The 22,037-nt window shown below is 45.8% G+C and overlaps 1 protein-coding gene and 1 long non-coding RNA gene across 6 annotated transcripts in view; one reads left to right on the top strand and one right to left on the bottom strand.

The window, feature by feature from the left end:
• The window catches only part of Orc2 (origin recognition complex subunit 2), a 40,363-nt gene extending 35,477 nt beyond the window's left edge, over nt 1-4,886 (bottom strand). Inside the window, exons 1-5 of one of the 4 annotated variants that reach the window (XM_076931870.1) lie at nt 4,551-4,767; nt 3,265-3,378; nt 1,619-1,667; nt 1,078-1,181; nt 32-175 (exon numbers count right to left, since the gene is read on the bottom strand). In XM_076931870.1, coding sequence (XP_076787985.1) covers nt 32-175; nt 1,078-1,171 — 238 coding nt within the window. In that variant the 5' untranslated portion in view covers nt 1,172-1,181; nt 1,619-1,667; nt 3,265-3,378; nt 4,551-4,767. Of the gene's footprint in view, nt 1-31; nt 176-1,077; nt 1,182-1,618; nt 1,668-3,264; nt 3,379-4,550 lie in introns of all 4 variants that reach the window. The other 3 variants (XM_034499251.2, XM_034499252.2, XM_076931871.1) reach the window with 3 other exon arrangements.
• Nucleotides 4,887-4,908: 22 nt separating this feature from the next.
• LOC143441822 (uncharacterized) lies at nt 4,909-17,575 on the top strand. Of its 2 annotated transcripts, none has more exons than XR_013109523.1 (3): nt 4,909-5,063; nt 8,242-8,896; nt 13,780-17,575. It is a non-coding gene; the product is annotated as an uncharacterized LOC143441822 (long non-coding RNA). The 2 variants fall into 2 exon arrangements; XR_013109524.1 differs by having other exon boundaries at nt 4,911-5,063; nt 8,242-8,423.
• Nucleotides 17,576-22,037: the final 4,462 nt, after the last annotated feature.

Below are 22,037 nucleotides of genomic sequence, written 5' to 3'. Positions count from 1 at the left end.
AAGCTGGGTGTGTGTCACCCCGACTGGATACCTTGAATATCTCTTCCCAAGACTTCCACGTAGTCCTGATCCTCTAAGACTTCCAGGTCACTTTTCTCCAATGCGCACTCTGCCTTCTTTATTACTTTCTGGGGATTGACCAAAAGCTGAGCTTTCTCCTTCTTCAACTTAGTTCCTGTAAAAATATACAAAACACTAGAACACAGGGGTGTGGATTCTTTTTAAGTATTACATTAGTTATCCAGATGGCTGCTTGGTGGGTAAAATGTGCAGCACACCAGCCTAATGGAATCACAGTGGAAGAGGAGAACCAATTCCAGAGAGTTGTCCTCTGCCCACCATGCATGTTACATACATGTCAGCAGACAAAGTACACTAAATGCATGGTCAGTACATAAAGCTGTGGGGGTAGTCAATGCTTTCTCTTTCATTAAAAGTACTAAGTCATGGGATAGAGAGATGGCTCAGCAGTTAAGAGTGCTTGCTGCTCTAGTAGAGGACCCGGGTCTAGTTCCTAACACCCACATGACTTACAAGTGTCTATAACTCTAGCCCTAGGGTATTCCAATGCATTGTTCTGGTCTCCGTGAGCACCAGGCATATCTGTCGTATACAGACATATAGGCAGTCAAAAACCCATAAACAGGGCTGGAGAGATGGCTCAGTGATTGGGAGCGCTGACTGCTCTTCCAGAGGTCCCGAGTTCAATTCCCAGCAACCACACAGTGGCTCTGTAATGGGATCTGATACCTTTTTCTGGTGTGTCTGAAGAGAGCAATAATTTACTCATATGAATAAAATAAATAAATCTTTAAAAAAAGCCATAAACATTAAGAAATGTATGTAACTAAGTTAAATGCACACACACGCCTCTTGAATTTAGAGTTAATGAGTAGTTATTTCCCACCACTACTAAGCATTTCATATTGGTTACGGTTTTATACTGCCTTACAGTTAAATTCCAAAAGAAGCAAACTAAAAATCAGAGCAGTCTCACTAGAGTGAATATTGTGTATCATGATGTTTTAAGAACAGCGTGACCCACAGGCATCTGTTCAACTGTACAGGTATACGCACCTCCTTCTCTATCCAGAATGTGACTGAGGACATCGTCGTCTCCCACAAACTGAACACTTGGCACCTTAGCTTCCCTCAACTGCAGCGTGCTCATCGTGGCCAACCTAAACAAGACCAGTAAGTCAGTGTGCTGAAGGGGCCGCACCAATGGTCAAGTTAATTAAACTTACTTGTGAAATGAACACACATATTTACTTAACATTTGTAAAGGTAGGACCATACTACGCATTATTCCATTTGTATGTCTCTCAATGATGGCCTGAGACTGGGACACATATAAGCCACGCCCTTTCCACCCAGCTTGCTTTTAGTCAAAGTCTTTACCAAAGCAACAAAAAACCAAACCAAAACATGCTCTCAGAAATCCCGTATTTACCTTCCCTTCTGGAAAACCAGAACAAAAACAAACAAACAATACCCCCCCCCAATAAAAACCCACCAAAAAACTAATGGTTCTCTCTCACAACTTACTTACTACACAGATAAATATTGCTAAATTTTTGTTTAATAACCAGCATAATTAAATGGCTTTTTCTTTTACCTTGTAAGATGCTATGCATGCTGCAGCTTGAACATCCAGTCACCTGTAACTAGAAGTCGGTCAAGATCAGGTAGTAAGTGAAGGAAAGCACCCCCTCCCAAAGCGAAGAGTTTTAACTAACAGCATGATGTGTAGGTAATTAGTCTCAAGAAGCTAAAACTGCTATGGTGGCAAGGACAGAACAGCAATAGGCTAAGGAACGTGAAAAATGTCTAGACAGGTAAGAGGCAGGTCAGAGGAGAAAGCTAAGCACTTACTACGAATTTTGTTTTCTGCTGTAGTGTTGTTATGTATGTTAGCCGAGGCTAGCCCTGAGCTCAAAATTCTCCTGCTTCTGCCTCCCAAGTGCTGGAATTATAAGTGCCACCAAACCTAACTCTTTACAAGTATTCCAATTTAGCCTTGGGAGCTCTAAGAGGTTGCATTTTGTAGCGAAAAATAGTAACTATTTCATCTAGAAACTCAGAACCACAACTAGCAAGCCATGTTCTTCTTGGGTCATTTTATAAATATTCTGAGTATATTAGACAAAACGTGTAATGCGCTATATGATACGTCTATGAAGAAAGTAACAATTTACATGGGAATATAAAGGGTTTTTGTTGTTTTTGTTTTGATACATTACGTAAGATCAGGTACCTTTAGATACCCCAGAAACTAAGTATAAGTCAAGCACACTTTTGTGTATGTGTGCAATTACTCTACTTTATAAATAAGTAAACTTGTTAGTTAAATACTGAACAATTCCCCAAAACTCAGACAATTTAGAGACCCAGTTTTGACTGATTGCCGATCGGTTGATTATGAAGCTTGTTTCTCTCTCATTTACCTTTTAAAGCACTTCCTGCCACTGGATAAAAATCTTACCCTAGTACACGTTAGCTCTCTGAAAACGACTCATCACAAGACAAAACATTTGGCTCTGAACTTCAATGCAGTGAGAGGAGAGAAAGAGTGGGGAAGGGTCAGACTACAGAAAAGAATGTTACCTAATTAGCAAAAGATAAATAATTCTTGAGAGTGAGTTTTCAAAGGCTCTTGTAAAAATACTCTAACTAAATATCATCACAGGCCATTTCCCTATGGTGGTTTGGTGTGTATGTGTGAGTGCAGAGGTCAGAGGACAACCTCTGGTGTCTCATTCATCTCATTTTTTGAGACAGGGTCTCTCAATAGCCTAAAACTCATAGACTAGACTGGTTGACCAGCAAGCCACAGGAGCCATTTGTCTCTACCTCCCTAGGCCAGCAAGCTCCCCCTAGGCCAGCAAGCTCCCCATGCTACCATTTTTTTTTTTTTTTTTTTTTTTTTAATGGTGGTTCTAGGGATTGAACTCTGGTCCTCATGCTTGCAAGGCAAGCACTTTACCAACTGAGCCATCTCTCCAACACCCGTTGTATTTTCTTTTACTTTGTTTTTGTTTTGTGTAAAACAGTTATCTCACAAGTCCCAGACTGGCCTCCAACCATGTAGCCAAAGATAACCTTGGACTTCTGATTCTGCTTCCAGCTTCCACGTGCTAGGTTATAGGCCTGTGTCTCCATCACTAGCATATGCAGTGCTGGAGATGGAGCTGAGCTAAGCCAACCACTTCACCAACTGCACTACACCCGTCAACCCTTAGTTAACTTTTGTGATGGGCTTACTTTATAATACAAACCAGCTTTGAATTCATGAATTGACAGCCTCCGTTTGAAGAGTAGTATGATCACAGCTACGTCCCATACACAGATCTAGTATTAATCAGTGGTGAGTTCACCCTATGTGGAAAAGGATAGCCACGAATCCTTGTTGTAAACTTACTTAAACATATTGAGTGGTTTTTTTTTTTTTGCAAAAAATTTTTTAACTGTATTGTGATGTTCTCAGCAACAAACTTTGTAGATGACAGCAACACTGTATGTCAAAAGGGCTGGATATGCCTGCTCGGTCTTGTTTGTATCCAAATGCATTTAAACAACATCTCCGATTTTTAAGATATATTACATAATACAAACAAAATCACCCCAACCTTAATTTCTACCAAGACCTCATAAGAGAATGTCCTCTTCTTTCCCACAATTCCTCAGAAAAATACGACCTAACAAATGCACAATGAGGCTGACTAGACAGCTCCGTGGATAAAAGCACTTGTCCTGCAAGGGTCAGAATGGGAGCTGAGATCCTTGTAGCCATTCAAAAGTTGAGGAGCGCTCAGAACTGGGGAGGCAGAGACTGGGGATCCCTGAGGCAAGCTGGCTTACTGGTTTCAGTAAGATCCAGCCTCTGTTAAAAGCGATTCAGAAAGACATCTAAAATTAACACACACTATCCGCACATATGCACCAACATCCACACGCATGCACAGACCCACAATCAATCAATGAAATACAGATATTCCTACTGTGCGCATCTATAACGGATAGTGATTATCTATAGGGTTAAAGGGTCAATTCTCTTCACAGTCAACTACAAGGCAGCACCAAGTGTTGGCAACTACACACTTTCCTCTGGGAGCAAACACGTTTTAAAAACCCAGCATTTGTCCCAAGGAAGATCGTTAGGGACTCCCGGCTGGGATGACAGAACAGACTTCAGCAGTCGTTCTATCCCGCGATCCCTTGGGCCACATCCCTCAGAGTTCCCTCTCCTCTGGCAGAACACTGCCATTTTCGTTACAGTTCCTTACAATTCTCTTTCCAAATGCAGGGTCGGGCTAGCCGGAAAGCAGGAATGGTCCGCGCGGGAGACCTGTCGCCGCAGGACAGACTTGGCTTTCACAGACAGCGCCTCTCACGAGTGAGGCATCCCCGAGGGGCTGCTCCCCGGCATCCCCCAGCCTGCGCTCCGCGGCCTCACCATCTCCCGCCACGGTGGGCGAGCGGCGAGGCCACAGGTGTCGGGGGAAGCGCGCAGGGAGCCGCGGCTGCAGCAGGGGCGCATCGGGACTTACCAGTCAGAGCCGGCAGGAGGGAGAACGTCCGCGAGCCTCACACGCGCGGCCAGCCAGGACTCCCGCCGCCGCAGGGCACCCTAGAACGGTCTGGGAGGCCGGCGTCTACGGTAAGATCCCACTGGCACAAGCCGGACCTCCGAGCCCGGCAGGGGAAGGCAGCAGCGCGCAGCGCACTGAATTCCCGTCCGCCGGTGGGCGGTGCCCTAAGAGACCAATGGGGAGCCGAGTCGCCAAGAGCGACGGCGCCGCAAGCCGGTTGATTCGGGCCATAGGACTTCGTTCAGCCGGAAAACAGAGCCCCACCACCACCACCACCACCAATAGTGGGTTTCCGAGGCGTTCCTCCTCTTTTCCGTTTCCGTTTCCGGGGGAAGGGACCAGACGCGGAGCACGCCGGATCGCTCCTCCTGGTTGAGAGACGAGTATCAGCCGGGTCGCTGCTCCAGGTTGAGAGACGTGTATGAGCTAGATGTCTGGAAGTTTAGGGGAATGTTCCCGGTTGTACGATTGGTTGGTGTTTTATGTCAATCTTAATGTCGTTAGCCTAACCACTCTGAGGAAAAAGAGATAATGAAAATGGATTCGCTTGAGGAACAGCACATAACTGTTCTCATTTGATGCAAAGGGATCTCGAAAGGTTTGAGGGAGGGCGGAGCCAGAGCATGAATGAGAAAATAGGACCATACAACTAATGAGACGAAAGAGGGGCTTATTCAGAAAAAAAAAAAGGAGGAAAAGAAATGGACCTGGCTGGGACACATGAAAATATTTGTTCGCTAACAGGACTATGTCATTTGGATTCGCTTATTCCAAACAAAGTACCATACTTAGTACCAACAGTAAGCATACAATATGCAAGTCCAGGCATCTCTGAATAACTGAGCTTCTGGGTAACTGAACGAGAAGATACTGATCAGATAGTATTGGGGAAAGTGCTACAATAAGGCAGCTGAATACTTACGTACACGTTCTTGCGGACGGATATAAACACACACAGGCTTAGAAATGCTGGCTACGGGGCACAGCAGTGCAACCTTAGAGAACAAACAATCCCAAAGTTCCAACCTTTGCACCATTTCTTTGGGCTCTGAAAACCAAGCTCACAACTTGGGTTTGGTTCACTATCTTAACACCACCTTGAGGTTAGGTTTTTGTTTTTAAGCATATCAAGGCCTATCCTGGGCTAGGTTGGTGACTGGGCTGCCAGGTGGCCTGCCAGTGCTTTGCTCCTAGGTCTTACCAGAGCTATCTGGTGGCAAACTTCTATCTCACATGCACTGCATTATTTCAAGTCACACAAAATGGTTTCTAAGTTCCAGAGAATGACTTTTAAGTTATGTTCCTAACAGCAGGGCACAGGATTATATAATTATAAGACCAGAAGGAATCAGGAACACTTTCCACAAAGGAAGAGATCTGAAAACTAAGGCCTGAATTGATTTAAGTTTTCCAGGAAGAAAGGCAAAAAAAAAAAAAAAAAAAAAAAAAAAATGAATAAAGTGTCAACGTTTCTGATATTATGAATTACAAGTTGATACTTAGGGCACTGATCACATTTGTATTGGAAGATTATAGATTGTAATAGTGGAAAGGAAGAAATGGAGTCAGACTTTTTGGAAGCTGTTTAAAGCAGTGGTTCTCAACCTTCTAATGCTGCAACCCTTTAATACACTTCCTCGTGTTGTGGTGACCCCCAACCATAAAGTTATTTTTGTTGTACTTCACAACTGTAACTTTGCTGCTGTTATGAATCATAATATAAATATTTCTATTTATATTATGATTCATAACATTTATAAATTCATTATAAATCATTTATATGATTCATAATCATAATATAAATATTTCTATTTATATTATTAAATAGAGGTTAGCCAAAGGGGTTATGCCTCACAGGTTGAGAACTACTGGTTTAAAGACTCCAGTTGAGAAATGTGAGGATAGTTTTGATATATCAGTATTTCACTTTTGTTGGAGAAATGTAATCTGGACTGGGATTACTACCTGCCTTTGATTGTTCAGTTCCCAGATAAAACACACACACAACCTTTTAAAACCTTCAACTGCACAAGAGCTGGGCAGACATCTACCTTCTATGCTATTAGAATCTACTTTCCTATAGATAGCCCGAGTTATTACTATGTTTCATCAATAAGAGGGAATTCATGCCAGGTACTGCTGAAGGGCCCCCAACTTGACAAGACAGACTCCATCTTATAACCTGGCCTCCATTTTATACACTAGGCCCTGTCCTAAGGTTAAACTCTAATTATTGAAAAAAAAAAAAAAAACAAAAACTGTTCCAGGAAGGAACCACCCTAGGTATGGGCCACCAGCAAGAAAATACCTAATGTTCTATATCTATGTAGATAGATATAAACTGCTTAAATCAACTGAAATCATTGTTAGCCAATCATGTAACTGCCAAGTTGATAAGTCCCTCACCCTGCTGTAACTGAAATTAAAAGGTTGAACCTTAGGTGATTGAGGCTTTCTGTGCTACCCCACTTTGTCAGAGGGGACTGAGGGTCCAAGCTCAAGCTTGAATAAAAACTCCTTACTTTTGCATACAAGTTCTACTTCTGGTGGTCTTCAGGGACTCTCAGATCTGGGCATAACATTTAGGGGCTCGTCCAGGATCCCCAAGCGCCCCCTCCCCCCCAGGACCCCTCAAACTGTTGAGTCAAAACCTGGCTGGTAGGTGTCTGAACATTTGTCCTCTGTCTCAGTCTCTTGGCATTTGACCCTAAATCTGAGTAGCCTACAGGCAGTCTAGGTGGACTCGATGGATGACCCTTGGGAGATGTCCCAGACCCGAATGTAGGGGATTGAATCCCCCTCATAGACTTGAGATGCCTGTGTAAGGCTGTTGTCTCATTTTCATTTTTGCCTCCAATCACCAGGAGGACTGAGTGTCTTATTGTCTTTCATCCTTCTGTTTGCTCTCTGTCTGACTTTGTGACCGATGCTGTAGGACAAGCTCAGACCACACCTTTAACTTTGTTCTTAGCCCATTTCAAAGACTGTAAAATTATGGTTCGAAGTCTAGGTTAGATGTTAAGGACAGACTAACCACCTTTTGCATGAACGAATGACCAACTTTCAATGTTGACTGGCCCCTAGAGGAGACTTGGCACATGCTCATGATTTTTAGGACCAAGGACATTATTTTTGGATGACTGAAACACCCAGACCAAGTCCCGACATCGCCACCTGGCAGGATCTGGTCCAGGAGCCACCAGAATAGCTCAAGTCACTGCTGCTGCCACAGCAGCCAAGCACCACCATACTCACCCTGGAAAACTGAGAGAAACAAAAAGCTGAAACTAACCCTATTGACCTTCTTTATCCTGTCTTGCAGGGTAGCACTGAGGAAGACCTCCTCTCCCCCCCCCCACCTCACTAACCGCCACTAGGGGGTCATCCAGGGCCTCAATCTTAGTGAGCCCACCTCACACCTGAGGGAGAGCCCAGCAAGAGCTGCCTTGACGGCCCACAGCCAAGCCAGTGTTCTCTCCTTGAGGGCAATAGTCCCCCAAGACGATGAGGGGAACCGGGAACCAACTGATGCATTACTGGCCCTTTACCACTAGTGATCTATGCAACTGGAAACTCCAGAACACTGAGTTCTCAGAAAAGCTAGCTGCATTCATTGACTTACTAGATTCTGTCATTTTTTACCCACCAGCCCACCTGGGATGAATGCCAACAGCTCTTGCAGTTCCTTCTTCACTACCAAAGTCCAAGAGAAGATTTTAAATGAGGCTTGGAAATCGGTTCTAGGAGCAGATGGGACCCCCTACTACTAAGCTATGACTGATGCAGGCTTTCCCTTGCCCAAACCAGACTGGAATTTTAACTTGGCAGAAGGTAAGGAGAGGTTTCAGGTCTACCACTAGACTCTAGACTCTAAGGGGAGGTCTCAGGGCAGCTGTATGTCGACACTAATTTGGCCAAGGTACATAATATGCAGCAGGAAAAGAATCACCTGCAGCCTTTTTAGAAAGGATTAAGGAGGCCTATTGCACCTACATGTCCCTAGACCCAGAGGCACCTACCTGAAAAGTAGTCAGCAGTCATTATGGCCTTTGTAAATCAGGCTGTCCCTGAAATCAAGCACAAACTGCAGAGAATAGACAGGCTAGGGGAGAAGAGTTTGCAGGAGTTGCTGGTGGTTGTCAAGAAAGTGTACAACAACAGAGAGACACTTGAGGAGCAACACTTATGAGCTAAGACCACTGCCAGTGAGCAACAAGCTCACAACTAGGCTGAGATCCTTCTGGCCACATCAGCAGAGTCCCTGGAAGAGAACTACCAACTGCACCGTCTTGTGGCCAGAAAAGGTAAGTTCCCCAACAAGAGGGGAATCAAAACCTCCAAATGAATGAATATCCATGCTGTAAGAATATGGGACGTTGGGTCAAGGACTTCCCCAAAAAATCTCCAAAGAAGGACCGAGGCTGGGAGCACTACCAGGTCCTCAAGTTGGAAGGACTTAGTGACTAGAGGTGACAGGGTTCAGACCCCCTTCCTGAACCCAACATAACCCTTAAAGTGGGGAGAAAACCTATAAATTTCTTAGTAGACATGGGCACAACATTCAGTCTTAGCCCAATCCCATGGCAAATTGTCCTCAGAGAAACCATGGGTACAAGGGGCCACTGGTATGAATCAGGATGCATGAACTTCCCAAAGAACAGTGGATCTCGGAACAAGCTGGGTATCCCATTCCTTCATTGTCATACCAGACTGCCACTACCCCCTCTTGGGGAGAGATTTGCTGACTAAGATAGGAGCTCAGATCTCCTTTGATTGAAAAGGGACCTCTGTCACAGATCCCAGAGGATGTGCCATTCATTCTGTCTCTAGAAGATAAATTATAGAGTGCAAGCTCTCTGGAATGAGATCTCAACATGGTTAAACATGTTCCCCTTGGCTTGGGGAAGAGGAATGAGGTTGGTGGGCCATAGGACCCACATTTGGATCAAACTGAAACCAGGGGTAACTCTTCTCTGAATAAAACAGTACCCAATGCCCCAAGAAGCCAAAGTGGATACCCCACATCATACCTCACATCAGAAGGCTCAGGGACTTGGGCATAGTAGTACCTTGCCAATCCCCATGAAATATATGCCTCTTCCCCATCAAGAAACTGAACTCCAGTGACTATAGACCAGTCTAGGACCTCAGAAGGTAAATAGGATAGTTATAGACATATATTCAATGGTACCAAACCCTTATATCCTCCTGAGTTCATTAGAACCTTTCAAGAGTTGGTTTACACTATTGGACCTCAAAGATGCCTTCTTTAGTCTGCTCTTAGGCCCCCGGAGCCAACCTATGTTTGCCATTGAGTGGCAAGACCCAGAGAAAGGACTCAGTGGACAACTAACATGGACAAGTGTAGGGGGGGAGTTGATATTAAAATCCAGTTTCCTAATTGGTTCTTGATTGTGTCAATAAAGACAGTGGAAGCCAATTGCTAGGTGAAGGGAAATGTGAAACTTCCAGATCCCAGGAGGAAGAGAAGGGATGCAGAGAGAGAGAGAGAGAGAGAGAGAGAGAGAGAGAGAGAGAGAGAGAGAGAGAGAGAGAGAGGCAATCTTTTCAGCCAGGCTTTGGAAGGAGAAGCATGAACATCCATGTAAGGCCTTGCGGCACCTAGGACATTCACCCTCTGCCACGGGCAGGGGGCCTAGGAGGTTGGCAGGAGCTGGCTGTTAGCTGATAAGATTAGGGCAGGAGATTACCCAGCCAATGTGTTATCTGGCTAGTTTTAAAATATAAAACTGTCTACTGTTTTCCACAGGGCTAAGGTCACCAGGAGGAGAAAGAAAGCAGCCGGGGAGGTTGTTAGTGACTTGGCAAAGCTAGCCGGCAGGAATGGGCAATTTGGAAGTGAGGCTGGCAGCAGCCAATCTCAGAGCTAAACGGGGAGAGATCAGAGCGCAGGCTGAGCTCCTGGGAGAGCGGTAGCACTGGGCTGGCGGGATCATGATCTTGGAGTTAAGCCAAAAGTGTGGCCCTGGGCAAAGAAGCAAGTGTGTTTTTAAAATTACACACAACAGACCAGAGTGCCACAAAAATTCAAGAACTTACCAACCATCTTGGATGAGGTTCTACATGAAGATTTGGGTGAGTACAGGTGGGAACACCTCAGTACCACTCTTTTGCAATATGTAAATGATCTCTTGGTGGCAGCAGAGACCATGGAAGAGTGTCAATGGAGTACTGAGGACCTGCTAATGGCACTGGAGAAATCAGGCTATCAGGCATAAGCTAAGTAGACTTAAAATTTGCCAAGAAGTAACACACTTGGGAGCCTAAAAGGTAGCCAGCGATGGCTATCAGAGGCCTGAAAAGAGACCATTTTGAAGATCCCCAAAGCTACCACAAGACAGAAGGTCAGAGAAGTTTTGGAGTTGGTAGAGTTCTGCCATCTTTGTGTCCATAATTTTGCAGAATTGGCAAATCCCCTCTATGAGGCCACCAAGGAAAAAGAAACCCTTCCAGTGGATGGCAGTCTAGGAAGTCACTTTCGATAGACTCAAACAAGCCTTATTAATGGGCCCCTGCACTGGGACTACCTGACATTCACCCCTTCCAGATATATATGCAAAGGCATAAGGAGTCCTCACTCAAATGTTAGGCCCCTGGAATTGCCCAGTGGCATACCTATCAAAGAAGTTAGACCCTGAGGCCTCTGGGTGGCCTCTTCATTTGGGAGTCAATGCTGCCACAGCCTTGCTAGGCAAGGATGCAGACCAATTGACTCTGGGGCAAGAACTTTACATTACCACTCGTCACGCATTGAAGGAATTCTCAAACAATCCCCAGATGGATGAATGAGCAATGCATGCATGACTCACTACCAAAGCCTGCTGCTAGCCAGCCTCCCCCCCCCCCCCCATGTATCCATTTTCTATCAAGCACTGCCTTGAACCCAGCATCCCTGCTGCCAGACCCAGATTTGGAGGCCCCACATGATTGTTCAGTCACACTAAGCCAGGTGCATGGACTCCAGAAAGACCTAATGGACTAGGTGCTGCTGAATGCAGCCACATGGTTCACAGATGGTAGCAGCTTTTTGTGCAAGGGACAACGATATGCAGGGGCTATGGGACAGACAGAAGGACTGGTAAGGTTGAAGCAGGTTCAAAGCCCCAGTAAATCTCATAATTGAGAACATTAACGAGCTCCCAGTCATGCTGTCCTGGAACATGTGATCCAGACACCCCACAAGGAGGACCATGACAATCAATCATGTAGGGACAACACTTGGAGTCCTTCTCCATGCAAATAAAGCATACCTAACACCTCAGGCTGAGACAATCCTATCCCTGAAATGTTTATAAGGTCCCTGTCCATAAGGAATAAAGGATATGAGTTCTTTCACCAAGAAGCATCCGAGTGTTACTGAGCTGTAACTCTCCAGGGAAGACTTTTCTCTCCCGAAGCATTGTTGCTGGACCTCAGCTCTGCCCAGCCTGCCAAGCTTGAGTTCTCACTTGCTGGATGCTGTTTGCTGCAGTTGATTGCAGCGGCATCCTGCGACTTCCCTAGTGGCTCTGGCTTCGGCTTCTAGCTGTCCACTGCATCTTGCTGCTTTACCTTAGCACCGGGGCTGCAAAGGCAGTGGAAGATATCCAGCCATCCGCCCTGTCCCAGCTTTCCCCTGGAGAGCTGTAACACTTTGTCCATTCCAGCCAGGCCAGAGCCCCTTGGAACCTTTCATCTGTTCCATCCAGGCATCCTGCCTGGTGTCCTCTGTGTCCCAGGAGTGAGGCAGAAAGGCAGATTAACAGGAGGTGGCAGAGGTATCAGACTCAGAATCTATATGGGCAACTGCCCTGCCAACCAGTACTTTGGCACAACGGGCTGGACTCAGCCCTAACAGAAGCACTAAGATTGAGAAAAAGCAAACATTTATACAGATAGCAGGTATGCCTTTTCTACAGCTCATGTCCATGGGACTATTTATCAGAAGAGAGGACTCCTGGCGGCTGAAGGAAAGACTATTAAAAACAAACAAGAGATCCTAAACCTGTTGGAGACCCTTTGGCTTCCAAAGAACCTGGCTATTATATACTGCCCATGCCACCAAAAGGCTACTATGCCTAAAGCAAAAGGAAATCACAGGGTAGATTTAGCAGCTAAGACAGTAGCAGTCCATCCTGTGACTTTACAACTGCCTGACCTAGGAATTCCAATCCTACAAGTTAAGTCAGAATACTCCAAAGAGGACACTACCTCTATTTGTAAATTGCCTATGTCTCATAAGCCTGATGGCTGTAGGCTCATCAGAGACTGTAAAATAATCCTGCCCAGCAATTTGGCAGTCAGCCTGCTCCAGACAACCTACTTAGGCACCAAGAAAACTGAGGACCTAATAAAAAAGGCAGACCTAAAGATTCTCAACCTCAGTTCCAAGATTGAACAGATTACCTCCAAATGCTTGGGTTGTAAGCTCACTAATGCTGATAATCAACCATGGGATAAAGGATCCCAGGTTCAGGATATCAAACCTACCATCCACTGGGAAATGGACTTTCCTGAGGTAAGACCAGGGAAATATGCTGGGCAGTGGTGGCACACGCCTTTAATCCCAGCACTTGGGAGGTAGAGTCAGGCAGATTTCTGAGTTCGAGGCCAGCCTGGTCTACAGAGTGAGTTCCAGGACAGCCAGGGCTATACAGAGAAACCCTGTCTCAAAAACAAACAAACAAACAAACAAAAGACCAGGGAAATATGATTACAGGTGCTTGTAGACACCTTTTCAGGATGGACTGAGGCCTGCTCCACCAGTCATCAAATGACAAAAATAATGATCAAGAAGATACTAGACGAGGTGCTTCCCAGGTATGGAATGCCAGTCCTCCTAAGCTCTGGCAATGGGCCTGCCTTCACCATTCAGGTAACACAGGGAACGGCTAAAGCCATTGGGGTGGATTGGAAACTATATTGTGCTTACAGGCCTCAAAGCTCAAGACAGGAAAAGAGGATGCATAGAACTCTAAAAGAGACCCTTACTAAATAACCACGGAGACTGGCAGGGACTGGGTAGCTCTCCTCCCCTTGCCGTTTGTAGGGTTTCCAACACATCCTATACGTTGGGTTTAACCCCTTATGAAGTCATGTTTGGAAGATCCCCTCCTATTTTACCTAAAATCTGAAGTGTTAGCTGAAGTTGATGATCACCACTCACTTAACTCTCTTGAACATCTAGCTCACACCCGAAAGGAGCTCTGACCTCACCTGAAGGCTATTTATGAGGTTGCACCACCTCCTACTCCCCATCACTGTTGCCCTGGAGACTGGGTCTTCCTGTGAAGGCACCAAAAGGAAACCTACAGCCCTGCTGGAAAGGACCCTATGCCATGGTCCTAACAACACCTACAGCCCTCAAGGTTGACAGGATTGCTACTTGGATATATCACACACATGCCCTTCTTGCAGACCCACATCCAGATCCAGGGGACATGTATCCATGATGCCGTGTCACCAGAGACCAAGGAACTCACTAAAACTCAAGCTCCAGGGTTCCTAAGCCTATTGACACAGGCTGTCAGAATATATCTTGCTTCCAGGAGTTGCTGGTTATCTCCTGGTTCTAGCCCTCACCAGCCTTGGAACCTAACCTGGATATCCACAGGTGACATTCTCCACCAGCAGAGCAAGACGATGTCCCTTGGCACCTGGTTCCTGACCTCCACTTCAACTCAGCTAATCTAGTTGGACTTTCCCGGGCTGATGGATTGCTCAGCACACATCAATTCTATGTTTGCACCCGTGGGAAAAAAACCATAAGACCTGGCGGTGACAATGTGGAAGAGATGAGTTCTTCTTCTGCTCCTCCTGGGATTGTATGAGTATGGGACACATTTGGTGGATTCCCCTGTCAAGATGGACTTTGAGTAAGCTGAAAGTCTGATGACCAAATCAACTCTATGGGTATTCGATCTCCTTGCCACTGAACCATAGACACTGGGCAGTGCAATCCCATCCTCATTGGGTTACAGATTTGGGGGAAAAGGCTAATGGATTGGGCTGGTCCAGCTGGGGTGAAGTCTAACAGTCCTCTGAGTGGGGAGTGAGGATGATTATAGGAAAGACAAAAAGAAGACTCAGAGACAAAGGTTAGAAATCAGGAGGGCCGTAGGTCTATATCACACTAGCTCTGAATGTATTTCTGACAGCCTTTATATACTTCACAGTATTGTGGGAAACAAAGTCACAAGCTAGCAGAGACAATGGCTGACACACATAGGATATCTATTCCCATTGGGAAGCCTCCCTGTCCCTTCCACCAAGGTTAATAGAACATTCAGCTGCTCACCTTGAGCTTCAAGTGTATCCCCTCTTATTATTCCAAGTGTAAGCAGGCCAGGAAATCTGCCAGCAGACCCTGACCTGCCTTGACTCTACCTGACAGGAAGGCTTTCACAGAAGCAGGTAAAAATGGCTCCCGACATCTCTCCCTTTTTTATTTTATACAAGCCAAAGCTGTCTCAGCAATTGGCGATGAAAACCTATGTCTGTCTTAGATGTCTCCTCAAAAACTGTGAATCTTACCCATGTTTGTAATATGAATCCTGGCATTCATGTCCTGTCTTAAGTTGGTCCACCTCTAAGGAAATCTTAACCATATTTTACTACCAGCCTCTCCAATGGAGTATGTAACCCATTAGGTTACAGTTTTGTGCTGAATATGATGGAGACCTCCATGGATGTTCAAAAAGGAACAGAGGGCACACTTAATCACAAGTGTGGTAACAGGCATAATCCTATAACCATTAGAGTACCTAAGGCAAGTACTGAGAAGGCCATGCTTTTTCTTAATTTCTCTAACCTTTCAGAGGCAACTTTTGTAGCATTGAATTGCAAGGGTTTAGCATCTTTTAGATTCAAATTTTCTCTTTTTTCTTTCTCTTCCTTCCTTCCTTCCTTCCTTCCTTCCTTCCTTCCTTCCTTCCTTCCTTCCTTCCTTTCTTTCTTTCTTTCTTTCTTTCTTTCTTTCTTTCTTTCTTTCTTTCTTTCTGATACAGGGTTTCTCTGTGTAGCCCTGGCTGTCCTGGAACTCACTCTGTAGACCAGGCTGGCCTCAAACTTAGAAATCTGCCTGCCTCTGCCTCCCAAGTGCTGGGATTAAAGGTGTGCGCCACTACTGCCCAACTCAAAATTTCTTGATGCAATTGAATTAGATCCAACACTTGCAAGCCTCTATCTGCACACCACGGGTTCTGAAACATTGACTGAAAGCATAACAAATGAAGGTTGATGAAGTACCATAACAATGTCAGATACACAATTAGTCAAGTTACAGTCATAACAAGTTACATTGAATCTAAACCCATACATAATGATGTTAACTTTCCTTATCAACGATACATATGGCAGGGAAATGCAGGCAAGTACATTCCCCACTGATGTCAGTCTGAACCCAGTGTTCATCTCCGTTTAGTAGCTGTGTTAGTTGCTTTAATCTCCCTCAAAGCCACAGCAGGTTTCCAGGTGTAAGTCTGTGGTGTTCCAGTGTTTGTTCACCAAAGTCCTGAATACAGTCCTTTCTGCCAGTCATCTGAGTTTGTCTGGGGACTCTCCTCGAATTGGCATCAGGAAGCGGCTCAGCAGCATCAGCATCAGCATCAGCATCAGCATCAGCATCAGCAGCAGCAGCAGCAGCAGCAGCAACAGCAACAGCAACAGCAACAGCATCATGTATCTGGTCAATTGCTTTCTCCGCACAGTGAACCAAATGCTCCAGAATCTACCTGTCACTTTCAGCATCCTATGGAAAAACACAAACATGCCCTCTTCCCCATAGACATATCTGATCAGGACCATGCCATATGCCAGTCCTTCCATTTTACCTGGGCATAAATATACCTAGTTATACAGTGCCATAGATGTTCAGTAGCAAAATTAAATTTTATTTTTTTGTAACTGATTTTTTTAGAGCTCCATGGGTTTGTTCCACAATTCCCTGTCCTTGTGGATTAAAAAAATATTATTATATATCTAACTAATTAATAAATTTTTATTTTAAAAATATTTTTACTATTAGCTTAAGACATAAATGGTTTATAACATAAGTCTGAACTTTCAATAATTGTTATAAGATATAAAACTTGATATAAATGTTAAAACAAATCTTTCTCTTTAAAAATAAATTATATATCTAAAATATTTAAATATTTGATTAAAATAATTAGACTTTATCCATCTTATACTTGCCTCAGTATCTCCTATAAATTTGCTTGCTGTCTGCAGCAACCTGGTCACCAAATCCTGGAACAACTCATCTGAACCCTGCCCAATTCCAGATAAATCCTCAGTCTGCCTCCCCATCGAAGATAGTTTATACCAGGCTTTCTTAGCTTAACTTAAACATTAATTTGTCCATAAACAGGTGAATCAAATTTTGCTGGGCAGTGGTGGTGCACGCCTTTGATCCCATCACTTGGGAGGCAGAGGCAGGCGGATTTCTGAGTTCGAGGCCAGCCTGGTCTACAGAGTGAGTTCCAGGACAGCCAAGGCGACACAGAGAAACCCTGTCTTGAAAAACCAAAACCAACCAACCAACCAACCAACCAAACAACGTAACTGTTAGTCTCATGATACTGTCCCGTCCTGCTAACATCTCAAACATAATATGTATTTCTTGTGTTCGATAGATCTCAGCAATGCTTTGACACTGTTTAGCAAATTCTGACTTCCATAATAAAAAAAATCTGACAAATGGGCCCTTGCCAACTGTTTCCAGTCCTAAGGTGGGAGGGGATCCATAGACAATGACTCAAGCATAGCCAGAGTAAATGGGGCTGTCGGGCCATATTGTACACAAGCAGATTTTTATTCCTTTAACAGACTAAACAGAAAAGGCTGATAAACTCTGACTCAATTGCCTTGAGGACTAACCTGTTCTATAACTGGAAATGCAAAATGAAATCCCTGGACATCATCTCCTCTCTTAATAGCCTCATTCAAGATCACTTACTTGTAAGGGAAATAAAAATGTCTGCAAAGGCTGTCTCCCAGATGGCTTCCTCGATACTCTGTAACTGGTGGCTCTGCCTCCACCTCTGGAGGAGTGTCCAGTCCAGCTACAACTAGCTCAGAGGGGTTTTACTGGCTCTCAGCTTAGGAATCCACTCTGATGGTCCCAAGATCTCCCCTTGAGCTTGTTGAGTTTGTAATGTTTGTATTTGCACAGATAGTGAAATAAAAGCAGTTCGCAGTTGTGGTATTGAGGGACCCTCAGGGCTTTTCCAGTTCCACACTCTCCTTATAGCTTCCATCTCCCACCTAGGGTCAAGACTAGGTCAAGTTCCATTCTCTACCCACAGGAACATTCTTGAGTAAAAATTCTCTAAATGTACTGACTGGAAAGTCCCAGGTAGAGTTCAAATGCATGTCATGCTTGCTAGCCAGTAGATATAGTGTCTGTATAACCTGGTTTCTGGGGCCTCGGTAAGGGCTAACTGTCTACGTGTTGATTGTCTTCCTCTATGTGCTTGGACTTGGACTGTCTGCGCCTGTGGCAGGGGTGAACTGTCTGTGTCTTGATCGTCTTTCTCTGTGTTTGTTGGTGTTGGTTATCTCATTTATTCTGTGTTCTTGGACTTAGACTGATGACATTTTTGGACATTGGACAGACTGAATCTACCCCGTTAAACATCCTAGTTAACTACTGGAAGGAAGTTAGGGAAAGAGGAGAAGACTTGTCTATAGTAGTAAAGAAAGGCAAGTTAGTTACTCTCTGCTTCTCCGAACGGCCCACCTTTGGAGTAGGGTGGCCACACCTATAGGGGCCTTTGACTGGTAGGTGATCAAAGCAGTAGAGGAAAGGGTCTTTAGGACAGGATCCCTTGGGTACCCAGACCAAGTGCCCTATATAGTTACCAGGAAGAATCTAGTGGAGGACCCACCCTCATGGATACAAGCCTTTCTTTCCTCAAGACCCACCTCATAGGTTCTGGCTGTCAGGAAAAAGGAAACACGGGAGGAGGGATCCAGACCTGAGAAGAACTCGATCCTCTGAGACCCTTCAACAGTGGACCTGTTGCTTCAAGACCCTCCTCCTCCATATCCCCCTACCCTTGTCCCCATAGCCCCACCAGTGCCATCACCAGCCCCGGGATCCTCAGCCCACATGGAACTTGGGCTATTGAACCCCCCTTTACCTGAGGGAGGAGCAGGAGGAGACCCCCAACTTCCTGGTCCCACCATGGGGACCTGAAGTCTGAGCGCCACCTCCCATGATATCATGGTGGCTCTCCTGCTGAGGTCTTATGGGCCTCTAGATAAGGGCAATCAGGCTATGCAATATTGGTCCTTCTCTTGGGCTGACTTGCACAACTGGAAGGCCCAACACCCCTCCTCCTTTCAGATAACCCCAAGGGGGTTGATTCATCCCTTTGAGACTGTTTTCTTTACTCACCAGCCCACCTGGGATGATATCCAACAACTCATGAGAGTTCTCTTCATGACCAAAGAGCGAGAGAGGATAATGTAGGAAGCCAGAAAGACTGACTTCCACCCCCACAGGAGGCACCATCGATTGACCAGGATGTCATCGCCAGCAGGTTTCCCCTGATTAGACCTGACTGGGACTTTAATATGTCAGAAGGTAAGCAGTACCTGAAGATCTACTGCCATTGGCAGGTCTCAAGGAGGGCTGCATGATGACCCAAAAATTTGACCAAGGTACGTGAGGTTAGACAGGGATCAGATGAGTAGCCTGCTGCCTTTCTAGAGCAACTCATGGAGACATTCTGTCAGTATACCCCTATGACCCCAGCAGTGAGAAGCACAAGCTACTGTGACCATGGCTTTTATAGACCAGGCTAGTAGAGATATCAGGAAAAAGCTACGGAGGCCAGAGGGACAACAGGATAGGTTGTTGAGGGATTTAGTGCAGGTTGCTGAGAAAGTCTGCCATAACAGGGAGACAGAGGAGGAGAAGGAGCAGAGAGAGAGAGAGAGAAAGGAAGAAGATGAAAGGGAGATGAAAAAAAAAGCGACAGGAAAGGAATTTACAGAGAATCTCCACTACAGTAGTTAGGGAAAGCAGAGAAGAGAGACTCCAACCAAAGAGAGACAGAAAACCCCTTGAAAAGGATCAGTGCACATATTGTAAGGAGAGGGACCACTGGGCCCGAGAGTGCCCCAAGAAACAAAAGCCAGGGGCGGGAAATTCTAGGCCTTGGGAAAAGCACCCCCAAACAGTGAAGGTGTTAGCCCTGGGTAAAGACAGTGATTAGGGTAGACAGGGTTCAGACCCCCTCCCCAAACCCAGGGGAGTGAAGGGGAAACCCACTCAATTCTTGGTGGACACAGGGGTTCAACACTTGGTCCTCCTCCAAGCCAATGGCCCCATTTCCAAGAAAAAAAATCTTGGGTCCAAGGAGCCACTGGCACCAAAATGTATTTATGGACTACTCGAAGAACAGTGGACCTAGGGATGGGCCAGTATCCCATTCATTTATGGCCATCCCAGACTGTTCTTACCCTCTATTTGGGCAAGACTTATTCTCCAGGATGGGGGCCCAGATATACTTCCTGCCCGATGGGCTGCAACTAACTGGCCCAAAAGGAGAGCCCATGGGTGGAGGAAAGACCTCTCATACTGACCCCTGCCGGGAGCTGAGGCTACCCGGTTTACAGACAACGGGTGCTGCTGTGGTGCCCCGTCCAGCAGGGCAGAAAACAGGGGTCCTGGGAGGTCACCTGAAAGAGAGAATGGGGGAAACAGGCAAACACAAAGAACTACAATTTGTCTATAGTCTAATCAAATCGCAATTTTTACTTTTTCACACAGGGATTATATACACAAAAAGGCAGGATGTGGGGAAGGGGATGATGTAGGAACATAGGTGTTCAGGGGGAGTTCAGATATCTTCCAGAACAGGGTATTGCCTGGGTGAAGGTTCAGGGGACAAGTCACTATGAGTCTTGTTTATGAATCACTTGTCCTTATCTAAGTTGGTACTATCCACCAAGGCTGCCTATCCACAGGGTCTATGACTATCCATCCAGGCTGGTAAATTTCCACCAAAGCTGCCTGTTTACAATATCTTATAGCTATCTGTTTCAGTGTTTTTCCACAGAGACCCAAAACTTTGTGTTAGCAGGCATGTATGTCAGGCTATTGCTGATTTTAGGCCTTCAGGCTGCCCCTGACACTGTGGTGGACAGCACAAATGTCATCTGGGTTGAATTTCTATCTCCCAGCACGTTGGCACTGAAAGTGGAACTAATTGCCCTCACCAAAGCCTTAGAACTTGGGGCCAGTACCCCAGAGGCTCCACATGAGTACCAACATGTATATACCACATGGAGATTTGGTATGTAAGAGGCATCCTGAAAAGTGGAAAAGGCTGTTCCTGGTGTTGCTGACCACCCCGGCCACTGTTATAGTTGATGGAGTAACTGTCTGGGTTCACGTAGCAGAAAGCAGCTATCATCTTTGTAACCATCTCGAGCCATATACCCTGACAAGAGACTTGTTTTCAACAGCCTACCCCAGCTGAGCACACTCTGATAAACATCTTGTTTATCCCACATATCTTGTTTTGCTGTTTAGTGCCCCCAGCTGCAAGGCGCAAGTGATATCTATGCCTGTGAGGCACACGCAGTATCCACGACTACAAGGCACGTGGCAAAGCATATAAATACCCTGGATTTCCTTTCAATAAAGGAGACTTGAGACTTGACCACACACCCTGTCTTTTCTCCATTCTTCACATCTCTTCCCCTCCATCCCCACTCTCTCTCTTGCTAGACCCTGACCCTTGGACCGGAGCAGCAGCTCAGGACAGGCGGGACATAGTGGCCCCCAAGCGGTGGGGCAGTGTGGACAGCAACAAGCACCTGCACCTGATGCCAACTGGATAGCAGCCAGACACCTGAGCAACCCCTTCAAGCTCAAGATCACCTACTTCAAGGCCAGAGAAACCATGAGATGGCTATGGTGTATCTTCCTTCTGGTGCTGAGCCTCAGCAGCACCACTCCCCCCCCCCCCCCCCCCCCCCCCCCCGCCAACATCTACCAAGTGAGTTGACAAGTACTCTCAGCCACTGGGGATATAGCTTGGTTCACTTTAGAGGAAAACCTGCCTTATACCTGGTGGCCAGACCTTGTCTTTGATCTCTGTAAGTTAGCTTCAGGCCTTGACTCCTGGGATATCCCCACCCTAGAAAACATAGGGGGGAGGGATTACCTGAATGTGGGGGGATGAGGAACTTTCGAATCTAAACCGTGGTCCCAGAAGCAACCTTGGAGGTGGGGGTTAGAGTGTGAACACTCGAAGATGAGGAGTGTCCTGCAGAAAACTCCCCATATATGTGTGCCCTTGAGATGGAGAAGCCGGCAGCGCAGACCCATCAGTGGGAGAGAGGGCCAACCACTTTTTCTGTGCTACCTGGGGGTGTGAAACATCAGGAAGCACATACTGGAGAACATTCCAGGGTAGTTAAGGATTC

The sequence above is a fragment of the Arvicanthis niloticus genome, chromosome 3, assembly GCF_011762505.2.
Source record: "Arvicanthis niloticus isolate mArvNil1 chromosome 3, mArvNil1.pat.X, whole genome shotgun sequence".
NCBI lineage: Eukaryota > Metazoa > Chordata > Mammalia > Rodentia > Muridae > Arvicanthis > Arvicanthis niloticus.
This window is presented reverse-complemented; position numbering and strand designations above follow the sequence as displayed.